The sequence below is a fragment of the Cibotium barometz genome, chromosome 5, assembly GCF_041138505.1.
Source record: "Cibotium barometz isolate CiBa-2024 chromosome 5, ASM4113850v1, whole genome shotgun sequence".
Classification (NCBI taxonomy): domain Eukaryota; kingdom Viridiplantae; phylum Streptophyta; class Polypodiopsida; order Cyatheales; family Cibotiaceae; genus Cibotium; species Cibotium barometz.
In genome coordinates, this window is record NC_141050.1 from 44,335,077 (window position 1) to 44,362,523 (window position 27,447).

Genomic DNA, 27,447 nt, shown 5'->3' on the forward strand with positions numbered 1-27,447 from the left:
AGTGTCCCATTGAAAACCAATCAATCACCCAAGTTGTATCTTCCAACATGCCACCTACAACCTATAATCTTGTGGCATAGACCATCGGATTAAAGATTGCCCAATGAAAGTGGTGATTGTAAATCAACAAAATGGTCCTACCATCACACCTTTCAACATGATTAGAGTGAGTAAGCAAACTCAAAGATCAATTTTGAGAAATCTTAACTTGTCTCTGAATGCAATATCGAGCCTCATGGCTCAAAACACACCTATTGTAAAAAAGAAAGTAAAAAAAGCTACTTCAGCAGCAAGATTCAAAAAGAAGAACCATAGAAGAAAGAAATCTAAAAAAGGAGAGAAAACAAAGAAAACGAAACAAGTCAACTTGGGAACACCTGACGAACCAGTCTACAGATGCGGATTCCAATTCAATGGACACATGCTAGTTTTGAGCAAACTAGAGACACTCAAACAAAAACTAAGGAGACCAAAAAGAAATGGATTCAAGCTCCTAAGAAACCAAACAAAGAGAAACTTATTTCATACCCCGACCTTGTAAAAGAACTGAAACAACTTCATGAGCTCAGAGATATAGTCACATACTAGGGAGGAGTTAGAACCAAGACCAAAACAAGTAAACATCTTTGACACTTTACATCCAAATAACCTAAAGCTCATCATAACCCACAAACTCTTAGATATATACCTAGTGTCATCCTCAAAACTCCCGTGTCCCAAGCATGGATTCTCAACTCTTTAGGAGAATGTTTGATATAAGAACCCTGAACCCATTCAAAAGGTGAAAATTCCAATATCACCAGCACCCTCATATGGTAGAGAGGTGATGAGCACTCCCTTGAACATCCCTAAACTGTTGGAGTTCATGGCTTTTGAAACAAAGACCATGATAACTACGTGCTTGTGTGGAAGTCCCCAAACTATTCAAAGCATTGAAAGCTCTTTGAAATGGAAAACTCAACATAGTACTGCCACCATTTCTAGAAACCCACAAGGCTCAACCCTACTATGGAATTTCACCGACTCAAGTCATAGAAGATCCAAGAACCCAAGTAGTGCTACCAACTACCATCGATATAAGATAATGATTACAATGGCAAGTGCGAGACTACGTATTATTCAAATCAGTGTCTAGACCAGCTACCAACGAATAAAATTATAGAGAAGTCAGCAACAAAATGCTTGACCGTTTCACCATAAGGCTTGGCTTGCATGAGAAGGCTGTTTGAGGCTCAAGGATTGACATGTAGCAGACAACGATGTCAAGTCTTTACAACATGCTGACACAAAGATCAAAACAATCCATATTAACCCATTCAAAACAAGACCCCAGAGTGACTGCCAGTAGTAAACTACAAGGAGCACAAAGAAAACATACTAGCAAAAAAAAACACCAGGACAAATCTCATTAAAATGTAGCCCCCTTTTTTTAGCATGTTGACTTTGTGAGCCACATCTCTTTGGCTCTGAAAATCTCTAAAATGGCTTCCAAACTTGTGGCCTTGTTTAAACAAAAACAATTGTGCCAATGTTAGGGACCTAAATGTTGTCAAAGGTAAGTTGGGCTATGCTAGTGTGCTTAAGGATATCATTGAGGTCAAGTACGTGTGTTTTAAAGAATTACTCGTAGAATGGTTTCAAACCATGCATCATGAATGCAATGCTGCTTGCAAAAAAGATCATGACCGATGATTTTTGTATACCCCTTCCTGCTCTTACAGCATGAAAAAACAAGAACAATTTCCTCGAATGTACATAAGTGCCGTAAAGATGGGTGAGACAAACCATACCCACCCCTCCTTTAAAAAAAGCACATATTGAGGCAACTACCGACCTCAGCATTTTCAAGATTGACAGTTCCACAATTAATGAATTGCTGGAGGCTTGATCCTGGCAAGAAGTTCAGTGGCAAGGTTGTCCCTCTTCACTTCTTCTTCCTGTTTGGCTGTCATGTCCCTAAGTTTGACTATCCCCTGATTCAGCTCATCCTGCCCAACCAGAACCACCCAAGGAATGCCATCCTTCTCAGATGCATCTGAAAGCTGCTTCTTCATCTTTCCTGGGGCCACACACTTAAATTCAGTGGCTATTTCCTGTTCCCAAAGCTCGCTTGCGATACCAACTGCTACATTCCAGAGACTTTTCCCAATTCCTAGTACAAGTACTTGTGTCTCCGTTTTTCGAACTGTAAGCTGTCAAAACCAACAAAAAAGGCAATAAAATTAAACAAATTTGGATTAACTGCCCCTGTTTGCATTATTGATTCGAGGTTTTCTACCTTCTTAGCTTGTTCTTGCTCCTCCATAATTGTGAACACTCTTTCAATTCCCAAACTCATCCCAACTGAAGGCACTTGTACACCACTGAACATACCCACGAGGTCGTCATACCTGCCTCCAGCAGCTATTGATCCCATCTGCAGTTCCACCACAAAAACTAGTCACGACAAAGAGGAGCCTGAGACAATTCCATAAAGGCAACACAATTGCAAAACAAGAAAGAGAAGTGGAAGGGAAAGAAAACCCCAACTATGACAGCCAAATTTCAAAAAAACAGCAAGTATCCCTCTAGTATTGATCACATATTTGGTACATTCCATACCTTCACCGTGCCGACAAAGACAGCCTCAAAGATGACTCCAGTGTAATAATCGAGACCACGAGCTAGACTAAGGTCAAAGACAAAGTGCTTGAGGCACTTTCCCACCTCCATATAAGCAAACAATTGCTTTAACTCTCCGAGAGCTTGTTCAGAGGTAGCATTTCCATGAAAAGGACTACCTTCCTTGTTCAGTTCAGCCAGAAGCTCCAAGGGCTTTCCTTTCTTTTGCACGAATTCCCCAATCTTGTCTGCAACCTCTTCTAGCAACCCTTTATCATTCACCTGGCAAAGCCACACCAGAAGTGATCGAAAGCTAAAGGATCCACATGTAAGACAAAGGATGGCAAGCAAAGTTAACTTGTTTAAAAGTCCTCTCAAAAACAAGTGAAATACCATTTCCCTTCGGACGTCCTCCCAAGCTAGTTTATCCAGCTTGTCAATGGCAGAGCATATAGTTCTGAATTTTTCAGCTGGTACTCCACAAATTTCCAGCATACCATCCAATAGTCGCCGGTGATTAAGCTTAACCTGCAAAAACAGAGCCCAAGACAGCCAAGCATAGTATCAATGAAACCTCAAACCATCAAGTAGCCACCATAGTTTGAGTTCAGCCTGTAAAAACAGTTCAAAATAACCTCACAACGTACCTCTTGAACCAAAACAGCCTACGCACAGTCATCACAAAACCTTTCACCACAAAAAATATACTGCTGAATGTTCAAAATATTTCACAAACTTAACAAAAACAACAATGCAAATTTAATTTTAATTTTTGCAGAAAAGAGACTTCTATTAAGTATGAATAGACCATACAAAATCACAGCTATAAGCTGGAACGAAAAAACCGCATCCCAAAATGTATGGTGATCTCAACCAATCTCAACCACAATGGTGCCAAGAAAGTCCTGTGGGAGTCCATGAGAAAAAGATCCCATATCCCACTCCCTCATGACAACAGTGTGCTTTGCTTGCGCAGATCTGGATGGTCCATGTATACGAGAGCCCGTGTGGCCATGAGAGTGTGAATAGTATCTCCCCATATAGTACAAATGCACTATGTCGGATATCTGAATGCCCTCTATAGCCTTTGTGTATCTAGCCCTCCAATCTGCCACGCTGTGATATTGGCAATGATCTCCCAAGTGGTTTCAATCCTCTGCAGAGGTCGTGTATACAATGGCATGCAACATTATGCCACCTCTCTCCATATCATTATGGCAGTGTCCAAATCCCTGCACTCAAAAAATATGTGAACCAAACTGAGGGGGGCTGTTTGTGTTGCTGATTGGAGGACTGTTTTGGGCCATACGGGAAGACGAGAAGCAAGCAAAAGGTGGGCCTTGTTGCTGGACAGCCACTTGCAGGTTTAGTTCTTCATTTTTTCCCACCCAACCTCTCTTTTCAGTTACACCCCCGCAATGGCACATTTACTTGAGATGGCTGAGAAGCACGTGAAGATCCCGACACTCCCCACGTTCCCAGTGGACTATCAGTTGGACGGGAACAACTATGGCATATGGAAGGTAATGATGGAATCTGTTTTGGAGTCTTATGACCATGCTGATTTCATTGTTGTTGGGCTTCCACGGCCGGAGTTAGAGGAAGGGGAGGTACCCTTTATTCGGAAGGAACACGAGGCACAAGCACATTTATGGATGCGTGTGTATAAATCTTTGGCTTCCTCCTCTACATTGTCACTGAAACCGGCCTCTGATAGAAAACCAGAGTGCGGTAGGAGCAATCACCCGTCCACTTGTAGTCTAGATGAGAAACAAAACACAGATTGGAGCTAGAGTGCCCAAATCTGAAAACACAGCGACACCTGTTGGCCCCAAAGCTTGGCGCCCCTTGCGGTATTTCTTTATTCAATTAAAATAATATGTATGGCTGAGTACAACACAAAGACCAGCCAAGAGTTTACACCTGTAAGTCCAATCTGACGGCCCACAAATCCTTCTCAGCACAGAGGATCTATGCACACAGATCTGTGTCTTCAAACAACGGTCGAAATGCCATAATAGCAAAGACTCCAACCTTTGTGCACTTAGAGATGATGGACATGGATGCTTCATCGTCTTCAAGCGAGGAGGCAGTTGGCTTCACCGCAAAGGATACTCGAGAATGAATTCTCGATAGTGGTGCTTCCAGGCACATGACTCCTTCCCGCACGGCTTTACAGGATCTTTGTCGGTATTCTGGTCACATCCTTATTGGGGATACATCCACTATCCCAGTTCATAGTGCGGGCAGGTTGGAGATAGTTCCCGATGGCAGAGGGGGGAAATATTCCTCCCAAGTGTTGTATGTTCCATCACCTGGTTTTCATCTGTTGTCAGTGCATCAGGTTTGCAAGGCTAGCATACGGGTGGAATTTGATGAGCATTTTGTTGCTCTCTGGGACAAAGCAACAGGCCAAGTAGTTTGGAAAGGCGGAGTGGAGAAAGGAGTTTACAAACTTTCAGCACTCTCTCTCCCAGGTCCTCAGTTTTGTGAAGAGTGTCAGTTTCGTAATGGCCACTTAAGTGTGGATACGCTGCAGGTGCAAGCTTTCCCGAACCAGATGGTGGATGGCTTGCCAGATGATGGCAGCAATTGACAGGAACTTTCCTGTACAGATGTTGGTAGTTCTTGTGTTCATCAGTCAGAGGAAACTTTACAGATAACCTATGCTCTGATGTCTCGTAGCATTCGGGACAAAGAAACTCCTGTAGTTGAGGAAGCTCTTTCCACGAGGACCTATTGGAAGGCCAGGCAGGTGGCAGTTGATTACTTGCAGGAGGAGGTGGATGCTGCACATTCTCCAGGCTTTGTGGTTCCGGATTCAGAAGGGGTGGTTTACAGGTTTTCGAAGGCCTCAAGTCTTCAGCAGGTTTCCAGGACTTGGCATCCCACCATACAGTTGTTGATCCTTGTGAGCAGTATGATGCCTCCTTGACTCGGAAGCAGAATGGTTCATTGTCTTGGTTAAGCTACAAAAGCAACAGAACAAGCTGCCAGGTACACCGCTCCTTTGGAAGAAAACAACCATGTAGGCAGCGACGTGCTGCTTCAAATAATGGTTCCAAACCAAAGTGTAAGAACACTCCCCGAAGTCGAATGTCGTGTATCCAGCCTAGAGAAGGTATGAAAAACCTGATAACCAACAAAGATCAGATCCTGTATATAATCAATCCTGGGAGAAGCAAATTGCTCCTCACTGGAACCCTCAAAAGAAAGAGTCAATCTGCTCCAATTCTGTACCAAGAGTAGCCAAATGTTGTATAAAAGCATCCTCTGAAAAGGTCGGCATCGCAAGATGTAAAGACTTTGTAGAAAAGATGGGGTCCATCTGCTCAAACTCCATAGCATGAGTTGCCCAATGCTTGACATAAGTACACACCACTGAGGTGGGCATCGCAAGATGAAAGGACTCCACATCCCCCTCTGAAAAAAGATATCGTCGGACTGGTACAAGCCCAACCTGATTCTGATCCAAATCCAAAAAACTCTGGAAGTACCATTGTGCCCCAGGCACGGTTAGCAACCACAAATCCAAAGCATCCCACTTAGTCCAAAAAACCATCCTCCAAACCAACAAACCTGCAGAACTGGCAAGGGAAGGGGCATCCTCAGAAAGGGCAAAAACACCCTCCTTGTTCTGCAAATATTGCAAAGAACACAAGCCCAAACAAAGTAAACTCTGCTCAGGATCTCTGAAAAGATCACTGCTCTCCTCCAGAAAACTGGAAACTCCTGTCACAGAAGAAAGTCTCCACAGATACAAAACAGCTCCTGAAACTGATCCTCAAGTGAAGTAGCTGGAGAAAGGCCCCCTCTGAGTGTAGAAAATTCCTGTGGGAAGAAAAATGCAGCCAAAACACTGATATCTAGCAAAAATAGCACTCCACCGCCAACAGAAGGCAAGGAACATGTAGAAACCGGGAAACCATGTAGGCCAGGAACACAACACAGGTATAGATGCTCCAAAATCAGCAAAACGCTGACTGAAATCTGAAATTCAAAATCCTCCTCAAGTACCAAACTGTCTCCAAAGCCACAATCCAACGAAACCCCCTCTGCAAGTGATCTGTGTCCACTGGAGAAGAAAATGCAGCCAAACAAGGGGCTACAAACCTGAAAATTCAGGTCAACCAATGTCCACACCTCCTATGAGGAAAAATGCTGAAGAGAAGGTACCTTCGGGTCCAATAGATGAAGCCCAGTTGAAGGTAGAGCTACCAGCAAGATCGGTTCAGAAAAAACACAGCAACCATGGCTGCAAATCTGAAAACGCCGAGGTATAAGGGACTATAGAACAGGCTGAATATGGAAACGCTAAAGCCTCAGATAAAGAACTGCTGCAAAGAACAATAGGGGGGGGGGGGGGGGGGGGGGGGGGGGGATGGCACAAGATAACCAAAAGGTATAGGCAAAAGGGAGCCCAAAGAGCTCCAAGATCAGGGCTGGGAAAGCAAGCCCAAATAGGCCAGAAACGCAGCCTGTTTGGGACAACTATGTTTCTGTCCAGACTTGGAAAAAAACGCCTGAGAACCCCTGGAAGGTGCCGCCAACATGGGCAGGTATGCTGTCCAAAAAAAAAGGCCTTGTCAGGCTGCCTAAAGGCTGAAAACTGACGCCCTGAAGAGAGGAAACTGCAGCCCACTGAATGGGTATCAATCAGCCCTTGAAGAAACACAAGCTTCAACGCATGAACACAAAAACGAAACATCTGTCCATGGGCGGAAAAACGTAGATATGAAGAGGTAGAGGAGGGAGCATCCAACATTGAAAATCGGCGCTCTGATACCATGATAGAATGTGCAGTGGAAGAAGGGAAAGTGGAAACACAGGAGAGAATGAAAGAGAGATGGAGAGAAAACACAGGTGAGAACCTGCTCTCAATATCATCACCAAAAGGAATACATGTCCCGAGCAAGAGGGGATACATGAAGGCAGCCGACTGGAGATAAATACCTACACGACTGGGAAAAATACCCAGGACAATAAATGGGGAATAAATATGGGTAAAATATGGGTAAAATATGGCGAATAAATATGGGTAAAATATGAGTGAGGGGTGACCAGCCCCTCAGACTAACATGGTCAGCTCTAGAGGCTAAAATAGGACACCAAATAGTAAGCTAGCAAGTAGGAGATGCTGTCTAACACCCTTGACCCCCCACACTTCATATCTTGTATCCGGGATTTTCTTGTGTATATAGCAGAGTTATACGCTTCTCTCTCTCTCTCTCTCATTTCTACGTTTTTCTGTTGTGCACTTGCTCTAGTGTTTTCAGATCTTGTCTTCATCTCCGCTGCATATTCTGACAGGTATCTCTCCTAAATCTACTCATAAGTTGAGCTATTGAGCCCCAAATCCTCTGAGCAGCTCTACACCCCCATATTCAATGTTGTATTGTAATGTCTTAGAAGCTATCGGGCATCTCGGGCAGGAGGGGTATGCACCAAAAACAGCCCTCCACTGATTAATGAGGAGAAAGAAGTGGGAGATGCAGGCCCTGGCTCCTTGTGTATGAGATGTGGCTTTTGAGGATTTGAAGTCAACTTGGAATAACCCTCCTCATCCAAGTAAATGTGCATCAAGGAAGTGCATAGCTAGTTCCGACGGGAGGACTACCAGAATCCAATCTTTAACTTGCAACAGGAGGGGTGAGAGCCAGACTCTCACAAAGAGAGTTGTTTTCATTTCATTGTCGATGTCACTTTGGAGGATGAGGAGCTCTTCTTGTGAAAAATTGATAGTTGTCCCAGCGTATGGGAATGGAGAAGGGTTGGCTTTAGCGGAAGCCATAATGCCAATCAAGGGACGGGCAATCGACTTGAACACAGTAAGAATTTACGTTAGCACAGGCAAAAAAAATAGAGAGCCCGCCATTCTCCTCTTGCCTGCCATTCCCCTCCTCTCAGCATACTTCCTTCCCGCCCGGCCATTCACCCTAAGGAGGAGATGTGCACAGAGAGGAGAGAGGCGAGGTGAATGGCGGCGGGCAGTGGGAGAGGTGCTATCACATGCACTCTACACTCAGTGCATGGTAACAAGCTGGCTCATCATCATCAGTGCAACAGTTGTACATTATTAGAACCCAGTAGGATGATATTTGTCGTATGCCGTGACCCCATTATATATCCTCAGTCCAGGATAAGTTAGGCACGAGCTACATAGGTCATTCCTCAGCCTTAGCGGGTCAGTCAGTCAGTCAAGTCCCTTAACCCACTTGGAGAGAATCATTCATGCATGTAGAGTCAGTAGAAGCCTTAGGGTTTGCATCAAAAAGTACTCTGCATTTTGCATAATGTGCATTCATATGCCTGTGCATCATTTAGAACAGCTAGGCGCCCTTCATCCTCAGCCTTAGGAGCATCCACGTCTTCAGCCTTAGACTAATCCAACCCTATTGGAGCTTCTGCGTTTGCTTCTCCACCCTGGAGATCTTGCGTTTTGCTTCCAATCAGCCCCTGCAATTCAACGCAGCAGTCCAGGCACACTGCCCAGCAGCTCTACAGTCCTTGCAGATCCTAGGCGCAGCCAGTCAGGTCATAGGCGAGGCCAATCAGCACTTCTAGAAGCCCCAAACAGACATCTCTACGTTTTTGCATATAACAGAGCCGGTAGGTGTTCAGTCTAGACCAGCCTTGCGTTTCAGTTTGCAGCAGTTCCTCCGCCTTCTCTGCATCATCCATACATGCTTCAATCATCTGGTGAAGGTAACACATCATTCATAAGCATTTTCAGCATATTTACATAGCTTAGAACAGTCCACCGCAGTCCCTTCTCAGCCTCAGGTGTGCAGCCCTTCCTCATGCCCTTGGGAAAAGTACATAGGCTCGAGATCAGTTCATTGAGGTGTTTCTACAGCCGTGTACAGTTCAGCCAGGCTTCCGATCCTCCGAGATCTTGCGTTTGGCTTATCTACAATCCACAGTCAATCTCTCTAAAGTAATAAAGCAAATACTATCTCGGTAACGGGATAGGGGGGCCCTTCAGTGGGTAATTTGGGACCCGATCTGGTGTACAGTTCTTATCTCTCTCTCTCTCGTATCTCTCTAGAGATTGAAGTATTAAAGTGGATTGCTAAACTCGCAAAACTCAGAATACAGAAGACGGTGTGAGCATTTGTGTGACAGGATCCTCCAATACAAAGACTTCCGCTACATATTACATTGGTATCAAATTCAGCTTGTCCACACACATTGTATCCTAGCGTGGGGGCATCCTTGGATGGTTAGATTGCATTCCGACACGACCACCGACTTCAGCATCATGTCTACAGAAGAGCGTACTCATCAGCAGCAGACATCTCCCCCGAAGGAGACCATGTTCTTCCGTCTACAACAGACACCATAGCTCTTCTTAGAGCTCAGAACCAACTGCTCATGGAGCGTCTCCAACTCTTGAAGGCAGCAGCACCACGTCCTCCGCCTCCAGCAGCACCCGACTACAGCTCCCTCTTCTTTCAGATGAAACAACAAAGGAGAGAGGATGAGGCCTGAAGGAGAGAAGAACAAGCAGAAGTAGAAGCAAGAAAACGACAAGAAAAAGCAAAAAGACGGGACTATGAGGAAGCCCAACACAGGATCGACGAAGACCGGCGTCAAGCTTAACTCGCCGCTCGGGAACACCAACGTGAGCTTGATCGAGACCGTCTGTTACTCGAGCACCAACGGGAAAAGGAGGCCATACACTTCAAGTATCAGCATCTCTCCTCAGTTTCCCCAGCCATAGGTGTCACCAGCCCGCAGTCCGCAGCAGCATCAACCACCGTCATTCGCAGTCAACCAAACGTCAGTAAGTATGATAGTAAGTGTGATCATTCGGCAATTAATCAATTTATTCATCACTTTAATACTCATTTTCCACTAGCTAGGATCACACACCCACAACATAAAGTCCACTTAGCGGCTCCCCATCTCATTGGTGAGACAGTCACTTGGTGGCAACATTGGTCTAGTATTCATACAGACCAGACCACAGGTATCACAGCCTTTGACTGGGACATCTTTGTCCATGACCTGAAGACCAGATTTCTCCCGCCCCAATACATGACCGGCCTAGCAGATGAGTTCTATGGACTCAAACAGAACGGATCCCCAGTGCTTCAGTTTTCCGAAAAGGTAATTACTTTAGCACAGCAGTTAGGGTTATCTGCACAGGCCAAGATGGAGCAATTCATTCATGGATTGGATCCTAAGATTCGGTTCACAGTTCGTAACTTCGAACCTAGTACATATGACTGGGCTCTGACTCTCGCTCACAATGAAGAAATGAAGATGAGCGGAGGCAAGCCCAAGCAGTCATCACAATCCAGTACCAAACCCCAACAGAGGAAGGGTAATTCGTCTTCTAAAGACACTAAGACAGACAACAGTCCTAGCTCTAGTTCACGGGGTAAGGAATCCAAGCCTAAGAAAACGTATGAGGAAAAGGCTCAAGCAGGTATCACTGGAGGCTATCTTCCTCCAGAGGAGCAAAGACAATATCAGTCAGAAAACCGATGTTTTTTCTGTCATACCATTGGACATGGTAAGAAGGATTGTCCAAAAAGGCAAGCGGAGCAAGCCTCCAAAGAGCCTTCTGCCACAGTTACCGCAGTATCCCCCGCTCCTCCAGACCCACTTGCTACCACCAATGCAGTTCAGATCTTACCTTCTATGCATCCCATGCTATCCGTGGTACTTGATGCTAAGAAGGAGGGTGAGGCAACAACCACACAGAAAAGCCTGATCCGAGCTTATGGCTCTGCCAAGAACCGACAGTTTATAATCCTTTTTGACATGGCAGTTCTGATGACGCCATCTCTCCCCAGTTAGCTACCAATATGAGCTGTACCTTAGTGCTCTATCATTTGGAGGTAGACGGGTTTACACCTGGTCTTCGCACCCACGTATCTCAACAGGCACAACAGTTTTCTTTTCAAGTTCAAAAGGCCTCATTCAAGCGAGATTTCATTCTCTTCTCTTTTGGGATGTGACATGATCTTAGGAATCCAGTGGTTTCGTCAGTATGACAGCACACTACACAGGGTCACCTCTTCCACCAGGTTGGAGGAATGATCAAGTACATCCCTGGTCAACATAACCTAGTAGCAGATGTTCTTAGTAGAAAGACCAACAGCCAGACCAGTCAGGAGTCTACCATTCTCAACATCTCTGGAACAGACTTAAATAACATAGAAGATCAGTATGTCGATTCCATAAAACTTTGGTACTTAACCCAGTTTGGCCCTCGATTTTGAGCCTGGCCATAATTCAGTTCACAGACAAGCACGTAAGTTTAGACGAGATGTCCACTTCAAGGAAGGGGATTGGGTCTATCTTCGTTTCATGAAACAAAGATTGAAACAAGTGGACAAATGTTGTCCCAAACTTTCATTCCGTAGTTTTGGCCCTTTTTCAATAGTCAAAAAGTTAAGTGATGTCTCCATGAAGTTAAAGTTACCTACCAGTTGGACAATGCATGATGTTTTGCATGTTTCTTGGCTAAAACCATATGTTGGTCCAGAAGTGTTTGATGTTTCAGATGAACAGCAACCAGACATGGTGGACGAAGCAGAAGTTATTGAGCCCGAGCAGATCCTTCTTCATCGATCGAGGAGTTCTTTCAAGAGTACCCCCAGTTGTTGGCGGACTACTTGGAAGCCATGAACCTGCCGCCAAGCTAAGCGGTAGGGAATGTCACATGCACTCTGCACTCAGTGCATGGTGACAAGCTGGCTCATCATCAGCAGTGCAACAGTTGTACACTATTAGAACCCAGTAGGATGATATTTGTCGTATGCCGTGACCCCATTTTATATCCTCAGTCCAGGATAAGTTAGGCACGAGCTACGTAGGTCATTCCTCAACCCTAGCGGGTCAGTCAGTCAATCAAGTCCCTTAACCCACTTGGAGAGAATCATTCATGCATGTAGAGTCAGTAGAAGCCTTAGGATTTGCATCAGAAAGCACTCTGCATTTTGCATAATGTGCATTCATATGCCTGTGCATCATTTAGAACATCTCAGAAGCCTTCAGAAATTTACTAGGATTTATCTGGTATTTTTTCAATATTTTATGGTATTTATTTAGCATTTAATGTCATTTATAAACATAAAGTTTCTTAAATTATGACCAGCCAACTTGACCAACCCCTATCTAGTATAAATAGGCTTGCATAGGGCTTAGTTCTTCATTCAATCTTCAGAAGCTAGGCTCAGCCTTAGAAGCATCCACGCCTTCAACCCTAGACTAATCCAACCCTATTGGAGCTTCTGTGTTTGCTTCTCCACCCTGGAGATCTTGCGTTTTGCTTCCAATCAGCCCTTGCAATTCAACGCAGCAGTCTAACAGCACTTGCAGTTCAACGCAACAGCCCAAGCACACTGCCCAACAGCTCTACAGTCCTTGCAGATCCTAGGCAGCCAGTCAGGTCATAGGCACAGCCAGTCAGCACTTCTACTACAGGCCCCAAACAGCACATATCTCTGCGTTTCTGCATATAACAGAGCCGGCAGGTATTCAGTCTAGACCAGCCTTGCGTTTCAGTTTGCAGCAGTCCTACAGCAGTTCCTCTGCCTTCTATGCATCATCCATACATGCTTCAGTCATCTGGTGAAGGTAACACATCATTCATAAGCATTTTCAGCATATTTACATAGCTTATAACAGTCCACCGCAGTCCCTTCTCAACCTCAAGTGTGCAGCAGCCCTTCCTCGTGCCCTTGGGAAGAGTGCATAGGCTCGAGATCAGTTCATTGAGGTGTTTCTACAACCGTGTACAGTTCAGCCAGGCTTCCGATCCTCCGAGATCTTGCGTTTGGCTTATCTACAGTCCACAGTCATTCTCTCTAAAGTAATAAAGCAAATACTATCTCGGTAACGGGATAGGGGGCCCTTCAATGGGTAATCTGGGACCCAATCTAGTGTACAGTTCTCATCTCTCTCTCTCATATCTCTCTAAAGTTTGAAGTATTAAAGTGGATTGCTAAACTCACGAAACTCAGAATACAAAAGACGGTGTGAGCATTTGTGTAACAGGATCCTCCAATACAAAGACTTCCGCTGCATATTACAGGTGCGCGGAGAGGAGGGGGGCAAGGTGAATGGCGGCGGGCAGGGGGAGAGGTGCATAGACAGGAGGGGGCAAGGTGAACGGTGGGCAGAAGCAGAAGTGTGCAGAGAGGGGGCAAGGTGAATGGTGCGCAGGAGGAGAAGTGTGCAGAGGAGGGGGCAAGGTGAACAGTGAAGAAAGAGGCGGGGAGAGGGCGGTGAATGGCAGGCAGGAGGGCTGGAATGAGCAGGCACACAGGTGCGCAGCAGGGGGGGAGGTGCGCAGCAGCAACAGTACAGGGAGCTCCCCTAACCAAGGGCATGTACGGGGTAACAACAGTGCAATTTTAGTCTGCTCCCGACTTCAAACCATCAACTCCATCAAGCACAGCACAGACTACATGCTACAACACAACATAGACTACGTGCTATGGTAAAGCATAGACTATGTGCTATGACATCTCCACAGACGTAATCAGCGCCCAAGAGAAGGTGCAGACTTATGCAATATGTGCACTTCAATAGATCTTAGTGCTTCAAACCATCAACTCCATCATGCGCACCATATGTTGCATGCTATGACATCCCCACAAACATCATCAGTCGGTGCAAATGTGTGCATGAAGGTGTTATCTATATTTGAAAATAGTTTCCTGATGATATTGAGTTTCTAACACCTCTGAGGAGGTGAAGGGCAGAGATCAAGTAGAAAACAGGCTTTTACCTCGTAGTCACCAATGTCCAGCTTGTCAAGGATCTCTGTTAACACTTTAAGCACCTCGAAATCAGGAACCATCAAATCATATTGACCAGCAATGTCAAAATCACACTGATAAAACTCCCGGTATCTTCCTCTGGCTGGATTGTCACGTCTGTACACCTTTGCTATGTGATACCTCCTCATGCTTGTCAACTTCTTTGTAGCCAAGTAGCGTGCAAAGGGCACCGTTAAATCATACCGCAGGGATGACAATTCTCCACCCTGTAGTAAACAGAAACAGTGAGAGAAAGTTACCCTTCATTTCTGCCTGCAAAACTTTTATCACCTGAATTTGTACCCATAGTGGCAAACATATGTTTGCATTTCAGAATAAGCTTAAAAGTGTAAATCCCTGGCCCCAAATTCCAACATTTACATAGACAATTTGGTGCTTGAAATCTTTCAGTACCTCAATACAAAAGATTGTTTTTAGAAGAAAAGAAAAGATTGTGGAAGCTTTCATGCCTGGTCTTCCAGATCATAGATCAACTTCGAGTCTTCTCCATACTTTCCCATCAGAGTTTCCTTCAACTCAAACACAGGGGTATCCAAGGCCACACCACCATGGCGTTTGAACACACTTGTAACGATTCCAAACACTTTCTCCCGTATGGCCATTTGCAAGGGATCAAAGTCTCTGGTGCCCTGAGGTAAAAGCAATCATGGCAATTCAGAAAAACAGCACATAGGCAGCAAATGCAGAGATTAACTACTGCATTTGGGCACAATTGTGGTAGTAAAAAACACTATATTGGTGAGAAAAGCTTAAATGCAAGAGTGAACAAGAAACCCTAAGTTGATTGCAGTGGTCGCTTTTGTGATGAGAAAACCCTAAACCTATCATGGTCACAAAGGTATACTAGCTTATGGTTGCAATTTGAAGTGGTGAAAACTGCTACTACACAACAGCTATGGAGAAACCCTACCTCGAAGTATGGAAGAAACCCTGCCTTCATACAATTCTAGACCCTAAATTGAGTAGCCCAAAATCAAATTCAAAAAAATCCTACAGTGGTTATGAGGAAACCCTAACTTGTCCACATGAGGGAACCCTTGCTCGTGCACGAATGAAATTAGAAAAACAAATATGAACCCTGACTCGTACACAGATGTGAAAATGTGATGACTGAATCCAAACTTGTGCAAAGATATGCATCTAGATGATAGTGAAGGACTCATGGATATGCACAAGATGTGATGGATAAACTGATGTAATGCTAATGTGTAGACACATGTGAGTCTAACTTGTACACAGATGTGATGTAGAAACCCTAACTTCTAGGGAGACACATGTGAGTCTAACTTGTACATAGATGTGATGTAGAAACCCTAACTTCTAGGGAGAAACCCTAGCTTTGTACACATAATTTGCTTGTAAACTGTAAACCCTAATTTGTGCACAGGGTTGCCCAAAAAATTTGAAATACATAAGAGGTGATGAAGGAAACCTTACTTCTACACGGACTGCATGATTATCAAAACCCCGAAATGTTGTAAACAGAAACGCTACCTTGTACACAAAAGTGGTGATGAAACCCTTAGATCCTAGATTGCACGTAGAAGGTGTTAGAAGTCATCTCCTGTCTTTATCTAGACACCAGGGCCTTTGTTGTGGGTGTGCCCGCCCTTGTAGGTGTTGTTCTCATTTTTCCTCACTCCCCGTATTATTCCCCCATTTTTATGTGGCTTGGGTGGCAGCCCTGAGGTGGCAGGATGTCTTTATCTTGGCCGACTGTACCTGCAATACCCGACTTCACTTCTAGTGAAGGCCGACTGTGGTTCAGGTCGTGGACCCTTCATGATGCTGGCCGACTGTTCATAACTGGCCGACTGGATATCTTTATGCTGGTTGTGGAGATGTAAGTCCTGTCGTGTGAGGATTACTGTTATTACTTAGTACTTCATCCACTATCTGTGTATTTAAGACTGAAACTGAAAGTAGACTTGAACACAAATGTTTGATTGATTGATGGAAATTGTGATACAACAGGCTCCTTACATAGGAGTTCAAGAGACACGAATGAAAAGACACATCCCATGACCAATAGTCATGACTCTAGGCGAAGAGACACATCCTTTGGACGAATAGCTGCAACCATTGGATGAAGAGTTGCAACCCTAGAGCGAAGGGGTGTGACCAGTCGTCGAAGGAGTGTGGCTCTTGATGAAGAGGCATGTCTCTAGAGCGAATAGTCGTGACCATCCAAGTGTAGGGGTCCTCTGTAATCATGTCACTTCAGTATCTGTAATCATGAGGAGACTGTGTATAATGAACTAAGTCACAATCGTGACATGTCGGCTGTCCTAGAGCAGGCCGACTGTTGTATGTGGGCCATATAAAATGGCCCCACAGCCCCTTGCCACATGTATCTTGTATTGTGTAGTATTCCGAGATCTTCTTGTGTATATAGAGTAAAGTTACACGCCTCTATCTCTCTGCTTCTCTTGTGCTGTTTTTCTGCACTGTTCTTGCTCTAGAGTTTCCAAATTTTGTCATCATCTCCGCTGCGTATTCTGACATGGTATCAGAGCCCTAGGCTCTTGATAGTTCTTGGGAGTTGTGTGAGCAAGAGGAGGACTGCTGGTTTGCTGATTGGTGGATCAAGGACTGTTCGGGAAGAGGAGAAGCAAGAGGATAGCAGGCTGATTTGCTGGACAACCACTTGCAGGTTAAGTTCTTTGATTTGCTGGACGGCGGGCTGATTTACCGTCGATTCGTAAGGACCGGGAGGCATAGGCACAGTTGTAGGATCGTGTCAATGCCAGGGTCTGTTCATTTATCTTTCTCAACTGCACACTGCAGGTAATCAATCATGTAAAGCATATGATGCTGGCCAGAGGTATATGGCAGCATTTGGCTTCTCTTTATAACAGGGTATCACCCAGGTACGGGTTATGAACCCTGCAAAGTCATCGACGATGCGGGAGCATATTAACAAGCTGCAGAGCAGGAAGTTCTTCAGGCCGGGAAGGAGATATCATCGGAGGATATGGCCATAACGTCGCTGTCGCATTTGCCCTCTCAGTACTCAGCATTTTACTGGTCTTTGATTACAAATGGCAGGCTCAGCACCATCACGTGGGAGGAGAGCTTGTGTCCACGGTCTTGGACCGGGAGGAAAGATTCTCGAACCCTCCACAGGGCGGAGGTTCGAAAGCCTTAACTGGCCAACAGTCGAAAGGCCGTAACAACAAGGGCAAAGGGAAGGCTTCATCAGAGAAGTCTTCTGAGAAGAAGTCCGACGCAGACCGCGAGAAACTGAAGGCAAAGAGGACCTATAATGATTGTGGCGAGAAAGGCCACTATTGGAGGCAATGTCCCAAGCGGAACACCGAGAAGAGTGAAGAATCCTCAACAGCAATGGTGAAGACTCCAGCATTTGTGCACTTGGAGGTGATGGGACATCGATGTTTCATTTTCTTCAGGCAGGGAGGAGGTTGTAGGACTCGCCGCTACCGATACTCGGGAGTGGATTCGAGACAGTGGTGCTTCCAAACACATCACTCCTTCCCGTTCAAGTTTACAGGATCTCTGCAGGTATTCTGGTCACATTCTTACTGGGGATACATCCACTATCCCAGTTCACAGTGAGGGCAAGTTGGAGATAGTTCCCGATGGCAGAGGGGGAAAGCATTCCTCCCAGGTGTTGTATGTTCCATCCCTTGGTTTTCATCTGTTGTCAGTGCATCATGTTTGCAAGACCGGCGTACAGGTGGAGTTTGATGAGCATTTTGTTGCTCTCCGGGACAAGGCAACAGGCCAGCTAGTTTGGGAAGGCGGAGTGGAGAATGGAGTTTACAAACTTTCAGCACTCTCTCTCCCAGGTCCTCAGTTTTGTGATGAGTGGCAGTCTGGTAATGGCCACTTAAGTGTGGATACGCTGCAGGTGCAGGCTTTCCAGGACCAGATAGAGAATAGCTTGCCAATTGATGGCAGCAGTTGTTGGCAGGAACTTTCCAGTACAGATGTTGGTAGTTCTTGTGTTCCTCAGTCAGAGGAAACTTCACAGGTAACTTATGCTCTGATGTCTCGTAGTATTCAAGACAAAGAAACTCCTGTAGATGAGGAAGTTCTTTCCACAAGGACCTATTGGAAAGCCAGGCAGGTGGCAATTGATTACTTGCAGAAGGAGATGGATATTGCACATTCTCCAGGTGTTGGGGTAAAGGCGTTATGCCCACCCTTATAGTGTGTACAAGCCCATAAGTTATAGTACATAGTACACTTAGTACTTTTAATGTACTAAGTGCACTATGTGTACTAGTGCAATATACATGTGTGATAGGGGAGTCACACACTTATGCCTCATGAGTTGACTTATCCCCACAACTCTTTCTCTCTCTCTCTCCCTAACTTCTCTGTGTATGTCTCCCATGAATGAACTCTAACCCTAATTCTGTTTTCTCCCCATCAACTGGTATCAGAGCAGAGGTTAGTCCATCAAGCTGTCTTCTCCTCATAGAAAGAAGCTTCTCTCTCTGCAACGATTTACAGCATAGAGCAGAGGTGTGTGAAGCGAAGGCTAGCTTGGGTGTTGCAGGTATCAGCTGACAGGCAGCGCAGCAAAGCGCTGCACAGCTGGTAGCGATAAGGAGCATTAGCCAATCAGGCGCATTTCCCTTACACAGCGCATTGCCAATCACAGCGCCAGGCGTCGAGCGTGGAGCGAACAGCAACAAGGCGTCTACACGCTTAGCGCGAAGGGAAAGTTGCGAGCTTTAGCCACAGGCGCAGCCAATTAAACTCGTAGCGCTACTAGGTGGAGGCGGCGAAGGCTTTGTTCGTCGGCTGGCTACTAGGCGACGTCGGTGGCGGGTGTCCATACTCAGGCGATGAACCAGTCGCTCGCAGGTAGTCGAGCGAACATGTCTATGAGTCAGCACACGCTATGAGTCAGCACACGCAGGCGAAGGCGGCGGTGAACAAACACGTGACCACGTGGTAGCGGGCGGCAGCAAGAAGCCACCAATCGAAGGAAAAGGTTGTGCTGCATCCACCCGTGGGCGTCCCAGCGGAGAGGCCTCCTCTTCCCCATCGCGTCTTAACACAGGGCTTCAGACATTTGTATATAGGGTGGGCCTCAGTAGTATACAACTGTAGGCACATCAGCAAGGATCACCTCCAAAAACCTGCACAGCAGCTCCTTCAATTGCCCATTTCTTCAAAAGCAGCACCAGCATCAGAAATTCAGCCTGCAAATCTCAGAGAAATTCAGAAATTACAAGGTATCTTGCTTCAATTTTTTTTTGGGACTTGCAATTGAGTAGGTACAATAATCAATTGAGCAGGTACAAGTGCCCAATTGCTCAATTTTGAGCAAAATTGGCAAAATCGGGTGACATTGGTCACAATCAGGATAAATTTGCAGGAAATTGGTCAAATCAGGATCAATTTGCAAGAAATTGGATGTCGAAATTTGGGGCTTTTGATGTAATTGTGCAATTAAGCACTCATACATGCTGTATGATGTGAAAAATCGCACATTTGGGCAAAATTGCAGCAAATTGCAGTGCAAATCAAGGGGCTTTTGTGCCGATATGGTTGATTTGCATGCAGGCAATCGCATTTGATGCTGTGGATAATGTGCTGATGCCTTACAAGCACTCAATGTGCCTGTAAATCAAGGGGCTTTCATGTATTTGATGTATATGTGGCCAAGGGAAAGCATCGTGAACACTCTGGATGCCTTCATGTGCGTCAATGTACCATGTATGATCAGAAATTGATCTCAAACCAAGGGGCTTTTCAAGTTTGTGTGCTTGTTGAGCTTGGCAAAGCAGCAGGCAAGACATTTATGCCTTGAATACTCAAAAAAATCAGCTTGCAGTCAAGGGGCTTTTGCCCAATTTCTGTTCGGGACTGTTGTATGCAGTTTACAGGACTGTAAAAGTCTGATTTTTACTCATTTGGACAGCCAGGAGAGCATTTATTGCTATTGTACCTGCTGGTACAGTTTTGGTACAGATTTGTACATGTTTTGGCATGGCTGTACACTGTTTTGAGTGACCAAAAGGTTCAATTTCAGCTGCTGAACTTGTCGGGACAGGTTTGGTACATTACAGGTGAGCACTTAGTACTGCTGTACAGTACTTTGGAAGGGCAAAAGAGCACATTTAAGGTGCTGTCCAAAATCTGCAGCAACCAGATTTTGGTGTTTTCATCACATAAAGTGGGAGAAAAGTTGCATTCTTGCTTCCGCAGTGGGAGATAAAGCTTGGGAGAACATTTGTGAGCACTTTGTGTGCTTTGGGTGCAGTGTTTGCACATTTGCAGGGAGTCAGGCATTGACAGGTTGCATTTTGCTATGGCAACCACAGGTGAAAGCTCTTCATTGCTTCACATCAAGAAGCTTGAAGGCTCGCATAATTATGATATTTGGCAAACCCAGTGCTACAATGTGTTGCTCCAGAAAAAGCAGCACAAGCCTATCAAAGAAAGGGGTGTAATGCCCGCTTCTCTTACTGCTGAAGAGTGGGAAGATATGGATGAGCTGGCAAGATCTACTATCATGTTGTCTGTGTCAGACTCATTACTTTTCAGCATTCGTGAAGAGAAGACAGCTTGGGGAATGTGGCAGAGATTGCAGGACTTGTATGCCCAACAAAGTGCCTCAAGCAAAGTGTATTGGTTGAAGAAACTCATAGGTCTTCAGATGAAGGAAGGGGCTTCTATGACAGCCCACCTAAATGAGTTTAATGGTATTGTCAGCCAGGTCATCAATCAAAAGTTGGCAATGGACGATGAGTTCAAAGCCACTTTTCTGTTATGCACTTTGCCAGAGAGTTGGGACACATTTAGGACAGCCACTAGCAATTCGCATGCTATGCTGTCATATGCAGATGTTGAGGGTGCTCTTCTTCAAGAAGAGATGAACAGGAAAAACAACTCTGTTGGAAAGTCCAATGCAATGAATGCACGTGGGAGATCCCAGCAAAGGGGGAAAAGCCAAGAACGGGGAAGGAGCAAGTCTCGCTCCAAAAAGGATTTGGAATGCCATTATTGTGGCAAGAAGGGACACATTAAAAAGCAATGCTACAAATGGAAAAATGATCAAAAAGAAAAGGGAAAAGGCAAAGACAAAGACAAGGATGAAGCCAAAGATGTAAAGCCAAAGGGCAAAAGTGGAGTCAAGATCGAAGAAATCAATGTGTCACATGCAGGTGGCAGTGAGGATGAGGTCCTATTTACTTCTTCACTTGATGCCCATTCACTTCTTACAGGTGGTCATGGTATGCACTCATGGATCATTGATTCAGGTGCCTCCTTTCATGTCACAGGTTGCAGAGACTTGTTTGTCAGGTATACTGCTGGCAATGAAGGAGTGGTTTATTTGGGTGATAACCATGCATGCAAGATTCTTGGCAGAGGTGATGTGAGGCTTGTGTTTTCAGATGGCTCACAGCTTATGCTCCATGATGTTAGGCATATGCCTGAGATAAAAAAGAATTTGCTTTCTACTGGACAGCTTGATGATGCTGATTATGTTACCACATTTGGTAGTGGAAAGTGGAAGATTAGTAAGGGCTCACTGGTTGTTGCCAGAGGCTCTAAGGTGGACACTCTTTACTTTATGCATGCAGGTGTTTGTCACCATGCTAATGTAAATGCAACCGAGCTGCCGGAAATCTCTATGTGGCATAGCCGGTTGGGACACATGAGTGTCAAGGGAATGGAGCAATTGTCTCGTTTGGGTTACTTGCCTTCTCTAAAGTTTTCAAGTTTTCAGTTTTGTGAGCATTGTATATATGGTAGGCAACTACAGTGCCCCCACAAGAAAGCTCTTGGACAGAAAGATGCTCAGTTAGAGCTTGTGCATACAGATGTATGTGAGATGCCTCAGCTTTCTTTGGGAGGGGCAAAATATTTTGTGTCTTTTATTGATGATGCCACACGCAAGGTGTGGGTCTATCCTCTTCGCTTGAAGAGTGATACATTCTCAGTGTTTAAGAGGTTTGTTGCTCTTGTTGAGAATCAAACTGGCAAAACACTGAAGGCTTTGCGTTCCGACAATGGTGGAGAGTATACGTCCAAACAGTTTCAGGACTTTTGTGATGCTAAAGGCATCAAGAGGGAGCTCTCTACTCCTTATGATCCTCCACAAAACGGGACAGCAGAGAGGATGAACAGGACCATTCAGGAGAAGGTCCGTTCTATGTTGTCACATGCTGCATTACCTCATGGTTTTTGGGCTAAAGCTGTTATGACAGCCGTTCACCTTATAAACAGGTCACCTAACACGAGGCTTGGTGGGAAAGTGCCAGAAGAAGTATGGACAGGGAAGCCTCCGTCATACAAGCACTTGAGAGTGTTTGGTTGCGTTGCGTACGTGCACATACGCAGGGAAATGCGCACCAAACTTGATCCTAAGTCTCACAAATGCATATTCCTAGGATATGGTGACAGAGGTGAAATGGGGTATAGACTTTGGGATCCCATGAATAGAAAGATCATACGCAGCAATGATGTCATTTTTGATGAAACATGCATGTATAAGGAGCCTGCAAGGCAACAGGAGCCTGGCAGAGTCATCTTTGATGATGATGGACATCATGGACAACAACAAAGGGCTGTAAATCAGCCATTACAGCAGGAAAACCAGCCCTTAAATGGTGCTGAAAATGGTCCAAATGGACAGCCAGAGATGGCAGAAGATATCCCTATGGATATACCACAGTTAGAGGAGATACCGGGCATGATATTTCAGCCTTATGGCATGGAACAGGAGCCACCAATGGGTGATATGCAGGCTGGACAGCAACCTGCAAATGATGGTCATTGGGTACGGAGGTCCACTAGACCCTCCAGAGCCCCTGACAGGTTTGTTCCAGGGGTTGACTATTTGATGCTTACTGACTGTGGGGAGCCCTCATGTTATAAAGAGGCTTTACAGAGAGCAGACAAGGCTCTATGGGAGCGTGCCATGAAGTCAGAGATGGATTCTCTGCATAAAAATGGAACTTGGATGTTGGTGCCTTTGCCTGCAGGCAAGAAGGTTTTGCCATGCAAGTGGGTATACAGGCTCAAAGTTGCATCAGATGCAAAGCCAAGATACAAAGCCAGGTTAGTGGCTAAGGGCTTCAAGCAGGAATATGGTGTGGACTTTGATGAGATCTTCTCTCCAGTGGTCAAAATGACCACACTTAGAGCTGTGTTGGCTTTGGTTGCGCATGATGATCTGGACTTGATTCAGATGGATGTGAAGACTGCTTTTCTTCATGGTGATCTCCATGAGGAGATATATATGCAGCAGCCAGAGGGTTATGCAGTGAGTGGAAAGGAGAAGCTTGTATGCAAGCTGAAAAAGAGTCTTTATGGACTCAAACAGGCACCAAGAGAATGGTATCATAAATTTGATACATTCATGAAATCTCAGAAATTCAGGAGAAGTGACATAGATCACTGCTTGTACACCAAGAAAGTCTTGGATGGCAGTCTATTGATCCTCATCTTGTATGTTGATGATATGTTGATTGCCGGGAAATCTCATAAAGAGATGGATGCCTTGAAGCAGAGGCTGCATCAAACCTTTGATATGAAGGATTTGGGTGATGCAAATCACATTTTGGGTATGCGGATACTTCGGGACAGAAATCAGCATGTGTTGTATTTGTCTCAGAAGGAATACATTGGCAAAGTCTTGCAGAGGTTCAATATGGACGGGGGGAAGAAAGCTAGTACTCCTTTGCCTCCATATGTGAAACTCAGTGCTATGGACAGCCCACAGTCAGATAGAGACAGGGCTGATATGGCCAAGATTCCGTATGCTTCAGCTTGTGGCAGTCTCATGTATGCCATGGTTGCTACTAGGCCGGACATTGCATTTGCAGTGGGAGTGGTTTCTAGATACATGGCCAACCCTGGCAAGAAGCATTGGGAAGCAGTGAAAGGTGTCATGAGATACCTGAAGGGCACACAGGATATGTGCATTTGCTTTGGCAAACAGGATGCATTAGTGCATGGTTACACGGATTCGGATTATGCCGGTCATCCAGATAACCGGAAGTCTACTACCGGTTATGTATTTACATTCACAGGAGGTGCTGTGTCATGGATATCCAGGATGCAGAAGTGCACAGCCTTATCTACTACAGAGGCCGAGTATATTGCAGCCACAGAGGCTTGCAAGGAGGCATTATGGCTATCTCGGTTAGTGGTTGATTTGGGATATACAGGGGATATTCCATTGTTGCATTGTGACAGTCAGAGTGCCATCCAGTTGGCAAAGAACCCTGTCTTTCATGCAAAGACGAAGCATGTGGATGTGAAGTATCACTTCATCAGAGAGGTGATAGAGAACAAGCAAATTCAGCTTGTTAAGATTCATACGGATGACAACCCGGCTGATCTGTTGACGAAGAGTTTGCCTCCGGAGCGGTTTGCTCATTGCAGACACTTGATGGGCATTGGATGAGGCCATTTTCAGCCTTGATATGGCCTTGTATATTATCATGTACATGCTGATTTTTTCTTTTCCTTCATTTAAGGGCACTTTGCCTTTAAGTGGGAGGTTGTTGGGGTAAAGGCGTTATGCCCACCCTTATAGTGTGTACAAGCCCATAAGTTATAGTACATAGTACACTTAGTACTTTTAATGTACTAAGTGCACTATGTGTACTAGTGCAATATACATGTGTGATAGGGGAGTCACACACTCATGCCTCATGAGTTGACTTATCCCCACAACTCTTTCTCTCTCTCTCTCTCCCTAGCTTCTCTGTGTATGTCTCCCATGAATGAACTCTAACCCTAATTCTGTTTTCTCCCCATCACCAGGCTTTGTGGTTCCAGAATCAGAGGGAGTGGTTTACAAGTTTCCGAAGGCCTTGAGTGGTCTTCAGCAGGTTTCCAGGACTTGGCATTCCACCGTAACATGTGTTGATCCTTGTGAGCAGTATGATGCCTCTTTGAATCGGAAGCAGAATGATTCATTGATTTGGTTGATGGATACCAAATTGGACGGGAGCTTCCTGATGAGGCTGTTGAGCTCATGGTTACAGATAACTCTTTGGGAGGCAGGATTACGTATCTTGTGGTTTCTACAGCATGCGAAGGATCATAGACTCTTTTACACAGGAGGGGGATTGATGGATGGAGTCCGACTCCACGGTTGGAGTGACTCAGATTGGGGAGGAGATCCAGACACGAGGAGATCTACTTCAGGTCCAAGAGCACTTTTATGGAGCGGTAAGAGGCAGTCATCTTTTGCCTTGTCGTCGACAGTGGCAGAGTACCGGGCTACTTGTGGTGCTGCTTGTGAGGTGGTGAGGTTGCAGAGGTTGCATGGCAGGATTGGGCTTCCACTAGAAGAACCCACGGTCATCCAGAGGCACTTTGTTCATGAACAGATCGTTGCTGATGACATCTTGCTAGAGTTCTATTCGACGGAGGACAGTACGGTGGACCTCTTCACGAAGTCGCTATCTCAGGCTTTGCTCAAGCGGCACTCCAGCTCCTTGTGGTTGGTTTCACAGCCAGGAGCTGAGAGGGGGTGTTAGAAGTCATCTCCTGACTTCATCTAGACACCAGGGCCTTTGTTGTGGGTGTGCCCGCCCTTGTAGGTGTTGTTCTCATTTTTCCTCACTCCCCATATTTTCCCCCCATTTTTCTGTGGCTTGGGTGGTAGCCCTGAGGTGGCACGATGTCTTTATCTTGGCCGACTGTACCTACAGTACCCGACTTCACTTCTGGTGCTGGCCGACTATGGTACAGGTCGTGGACACCTTGATGATGCTGGCCGACTGGGTATCTTAATGCTGGTCGTGGAGATGTAGGTCCTGTCGGCTGTCCTAGAGCAGGCCAACTGTTGTATGGCCCCCCAGCCCCTTGCCACATGTATCTTGTATTGTGTAGTATTCCGGGATTTCTTGTGTATGTAGAGCAGAGTTACACGCCTCTATCTCTCTCTTTCTCTTGTGCTGTTTTTCTGCACTGTTCTTGCTCTAGTGTTTCCAGATTTTGTCATCATCTCCGCTGCGTATTCTGACAGAAGGCCCAGATTTGCACACAGTTGTGATGATGGAAACAACAGGCCTGATGATCAAAATTCTAAAATAATAAAATTTACATATGCGATGAGGGAAACCCACATACCCTAAAACGTTGTAACCTGAAATGTTATGAACAAAAACCCTACCTTTACACAAAAGCGGTGATGCAAACCATAGAATAGTGTGACTGAAACGCTAAATTGGACGCAGCAAGCACAGTTTTGCGTGACTGGTAGACAGGCTTCATCCTAAAATACTGATAGACATAGATGCTATGGTGGAAACCTAAAAGCCTTAGCTTCCACACAGAATCCATATCCTAAAACGTTATGAACAGAAACCGGGAAACGGGCAAACAACTGCATAGATTTGATGAGGAGAGCCTACCTTGGGGACTTTCACTTCACGGCGGGAAGCTCTGCTTTCATGGCCGGCAGGCTTCGTCCTGCCTTCATTGATCACCTTCTTGCCATCGTTTGCAGCCGGCTCCATCGCGGTTGCTTCCTCCTCTTCTTCTTTCAAAAATCTTCCACGTTTTAGGTTTGCGACGGAACACAGTTTGACCTTCAAAACAACAGTCTGGATTCAAAAGTGTTTCCTCTTGGCTTATAAAATAAAATTTCCATTTTTCATTTTGCCATGCCATTTCATTTTTCATTTTTTACCTTCGGATCCAGGGCTCTGGCCACATGGCAGCAATAAAAAATAACACTCAATTGAAAAAAATCAGGCGTGGTTCTCGATCGGATTTGACTGCAACGTGTCGTGCATGTTAGAGAATAGTGGGTTAGTGGTGTTTTTAATCCACTCGTGTGGCTGCATGCCCTTTGTACGTCGATGGGTGGTCGACTACTCGGGTCTTGCATGGCGGTGGCCTCTAGCGGATGGCTTTAGAAGCCAAATAGGGCTGTTTTCGATGTGTAGCGTATTTCTTTTCTGCCCAGGCAAGCCTCCTTTGAAGGGCGAACTAGGTAAATGGCTCCAGGAAAGCATTCTACATGACTACGTTGTTTCTAAGATCTTTTACTTGGGGAAAGGTTTTTTCAATGTGCTATTTATTAAAGGTCAATATG

General features: G+C 45.3%; 1 protein-coding gene across 1 annotated transcript; it reads right to left on the bottom strand.

The window, feature by feature from the left end:
• Positions 1–1,379: 1,379 nt before the first annotated feature.
• LOC147638536 (histidine--tRNA ligase, cytoplasmic-like) lies at positions 1,380–26,954 on the bottom strand. The gene is made up of 7 exons (XM_086798447.1): positions 26,762–26,954; positions 14,852–15,031; positions 14,351–14,608; positions 2,995–3,129; positions 2,602–2,883; positions 2,279–2,416; positions 1,380–2,192 (listed from the first exon to the last, which is right to left on the bottom strand). Exons 1-7 carry the CDS (start codon positions 26,864–26,866, stop codon positions 1,866–1,868), a joined length of 1,425 nt encoding a protein of 474 aa, XP_086654573.1. The 5' UTR covers positions 26,867–26,954; the 3' UTR covers positions 1,380–1,865.
• Positions 26,955–27,447: the final 493 nt, after the last annotated feature.

What these genes read in the sequence shown, in the direction of transcription:
- LOC147638536 (XM_086798447.1), bottom strand. Translation starts at nt 26,866, where the DNA reads ATGGAGCCGGCTGCAAACGATGGCAAGAAGGTGATCAATGAAGGCAGG. An exon ending in GTGAAGTGAAAGTCCCCAAG is followed by an intron (nt 15,032 to 26,761) that starts GTAGGCTCTCCT and finishes CTTTTACCTCAG; the next exon opens with GGCACCAGAGACTTTGATCC. An exon ending in TCTTTGTCGGCACGGTGAAG is followed by an intron (nt 2,417 to 2,601) that starts GTATGGAATGTA and finishes GTGGAACTGCAG; the next exon opens with ATGGGATCAATAGCTGCTGG.